General features: G+C 40.0%; 1 protein-coding gene across 1 annotated transcript; it reads left to right on the top strand.

Moving 5' to 3' along the window:
• Positions 1–559: 559 nt before the first annotated feature.
• Positions 560–1,137, top strand: LOC144640484 (uncharacterized; the record flags this gene model as incomplete). The annotated part of the gene is made up of 2 exons (XM_078499600.1): positions 560–621; positions 717–1,137. Coding segments are annotated over exons 1-2 (483 nt in total), but the record flags the coding sequence as incomplete, so codon positions are not given.
• Positions 1,138–3,179: the final 2,042 nt, after the last annotated feature.

Below are 3,179 nucleotides of genomic sequence, written 5' to 3'. Positions count from 1 at the left end.
AATAACTAAATCGGACTGACAAATTCATAGACCGGACTGACAATTTGCGATGATCACAATAGTTGTTTGATTTTTTTTTAATTGCTTTAAAAATCCATTCTTGATCAAGAACCAATGAGCAATATGGACTGAGACTATTATGCGAGCTACTTATCGCTAAGCTTCGTGATTCTTAGATATCAATGTTAGACTGCTGATTGATCCGCAGCACAAGATAAGACTCTTACACTCTTTGTTTCTCTTTCTTTCATAAAGGGAAGGATGTTACAAGATGTAGCTGATTAGAATATCGTGATTAGAATATTTGATTAACATGTTAATAGTCGGATGTTTGTTTTATTAAAGTCAGTCTCTTTAGCCACATACTGGTGTGCGTACCTATCTAGAGCGCATATTGAAACAGTTGCGGTGTCTAAAAATGAAAGGCCGTCGTCACCTTCGACCTCACTAGTAAATTGTATGTGCGGGTTAATTGAGTTGAGGTGGTCATGAAACTCTTGCACATACTCCTTTTTTAAGCATACGTGGCTATCATCGACATACCTGTACCACCATCGTGATGGAGTTTGTAGAAGACCGAGCGATTTCATCAGCCCCGCATCCTCCACGATGGTGGTACAGGTATGTCGATGATAGCCACGTATGCCTAAAAAGGAGTATGTGCAAGAGTTTCATGACCACCTCAACTCAATTAACCCGCACATACAATTTACTAGTGAGGTCGAAGGTGACGACGGCCTTTCATTTTTAGACACCGCAACAACTAGAGTGAACGGGCGCATACAGGTTAACGTCTACCGAAAGCCAACGCACACTGACAAATATCTAGATTTCAACTCGCATCACCCAACTCAACACAAGAGATCAGTGGTGAATACACTCCTTGAGAGAGCGAAAAATATCCCATCAACAAGCGCAGGGAAACGCAAAGAAAAGGAGCATGTGGTTAAAGTTTTGATGAACAATAACTATCCATTGCGGTTTATCAAGAGTTGTGATTCTCATCGCAAAGCTAATCGTCGTGTCTCAGACAGCAGCGACACTCCAAATGATGCCGCAAAATCGTTTGTTGTTCTACCCTACGTGAAAGGCGTAACTGAAAGAATCTCAAAAGTTCTACGCAACAACGGAGTCAAAGTTGGCTTTAAACCACTTAACACGTTACGCACACGCTTCCCCAGACCGAAGGACAAACTCACAGCATTCCAGTCTAGATGTGTAGTTTACAGAGTTAACTGCTTTGACTGCAATTTTACCTATTATGGACAAACGGACAGAGCGTTAGCTACTCGAATTAAAGAACATCAAAGAACAGTCCGTGTTTGCGACAAAAACTCTAAGATCGCGCAACACGCGAACACGTTTGGCCATAATATGGATTTCAATCATGCAGCGGTGGTGGACAAGTCAGGCGATTACCACAAGAGGCTTTTCCTAGAAGCGTGGCATTCGCAGAGGGACCAGAATGCGGGAAATGAACACATAGACATCCCTGATGTATATAAGTCACTTACATAATGTTCATAGTCTCGCGCAGCGTTCGCGTGTATTTGTATTAGTCACTCGCACGCGCGTACAATGTGAAACCGTTAAAAAGCCGTTTTATGCCATGATAACAACCGAAGAAGACCGAAGATTCTCGGTCGAAACGTCTTGAGCACATTATGAGCGTTGTTTACGCTCAAATAAGTCAGCGTCAGAATTTATAAAGAGTATTAATGTCAACTCCTGACTGTAATTTTGGTATTTTTCATATTTAATGTGTTACGTAATGAGTTTATTCGCCTATTTCTAAAAAAATCCAGTTAATAAACAACCGAGTTTATAGTCTTTCTCTAGGTAATTGCCTTCGTCAGCATAAATTCAGTAATCGCTTTTGATTGGATTTTAAATAAGGCAATGTTATCTATGATTCGTCTCTACCTCCTTTCCTCAAAGTTTCAGGGATTTAAAATTTTGGCGCGCGGTTTGGAACTAGTACCAGTTACACACGCGCAACGGTAATTTTAAAAATTCACTACTTAGCGTTAATAAACGCTCCAAAATCGCTTACCCCAAAAATATCGTCTTTGGCATTTGAAACGATCTCTAGTTAAGATTCACCCCCACCCCCTCAAAGGGACAATGTCGTAAGCTGCGCATGTGTTAGAGTGCATTTTCACATCAGCAAAAAATTTCGTCATTCCTCTTTTTTAGTGAGGAGTTCTAGTCGTAATTGCTTCCTCTAAAGTAAAAAGTATGTGGATTTCTCAAAACAAAATTAGTTTTGATGTCAGGATGTTTTAAAAAGGCTAAAATCATGCCGTGATTTGAGTCGCAGCGTGCTCCAAAGACTCTAAACAACTTTAGAGTGGATAGTGCTAACTGGTTTATGCAAATAATTTTTCCTCCAGTATATTTTAACAGATTTTTTTAAGTTCAATACGCCATTGGAAAGCTGCGTAAATCAAATAATGATTTGGAGGTCAAGATGAACTTAATAACTCAAGAACACGAAACATCATCTTAGTAGCGGCTTCGGATCTCTGAGTGTTTGCCATAAAGCTAGCGCAAAGGTTAAGTGTCAAACCTCGAAGCACGACCGCAATACTTTCCTCTTATGACATCTATAATTTCTCACTGTATTTTTGCTACTTGCGCCGTACTCCGACTCTTCGTCCCCCTGACCAGCGGTCGAGAAACGAGCTTCCCTGGAAAGTCATGATTGGAAGATGGAAAATATTGGACTCCGGTTAAACGGGCATGCTTAGCATGCCTCGACGAACTACTTGTTGTTTCACTTCCGGCCCATTATTGTTTTTAACTCAAAATCGATCCTGCAACGGGACTCTTACGAATCGCTCGTTTCGTCAAACTTGCGCAGTAAGAAGCAAAGAGTCGATACACGAATTTATATTTTTAACATGGATTTTACACGGAACACCTTTTTCTGTTTATGTTACAGTTATGACCCCTTGCTCAATTTGACAGATTTGTCTGTGAAACAAATTGAAACATCCAGACACAAAAATCGTGCATGCGCAATTCATGACATTGACCCTTTAATCAGTATTCTTATAACAGACGCTTCATCAGTTGCACCTTGTAAATTACACGTTTAATCTCGAGCATAAAAAACAAAACAGGAACAACAGCAAAAACAAACAAACAAAACAACAACAAAAAAGTTCGTTCACATT

This window comes from Oculina patagonica, unplaced genomic scaffold (assembly GCF_052425735.1).
Source record: "Oculina patagonica isolate OP01 unplaced genomic scaffold, crgOcupat unplaced303, whole genome shotgun sequence".
Taxonomy (NCBI): Eukaryota; Metazoa; Cnidaria; class Anthozoa; order Scleractinia; family Oculinidae; genus Oculina; species Oculina patagonica.
This window is presented reverse-complemented; position numbering and strand designations above follow the sequence as displayed.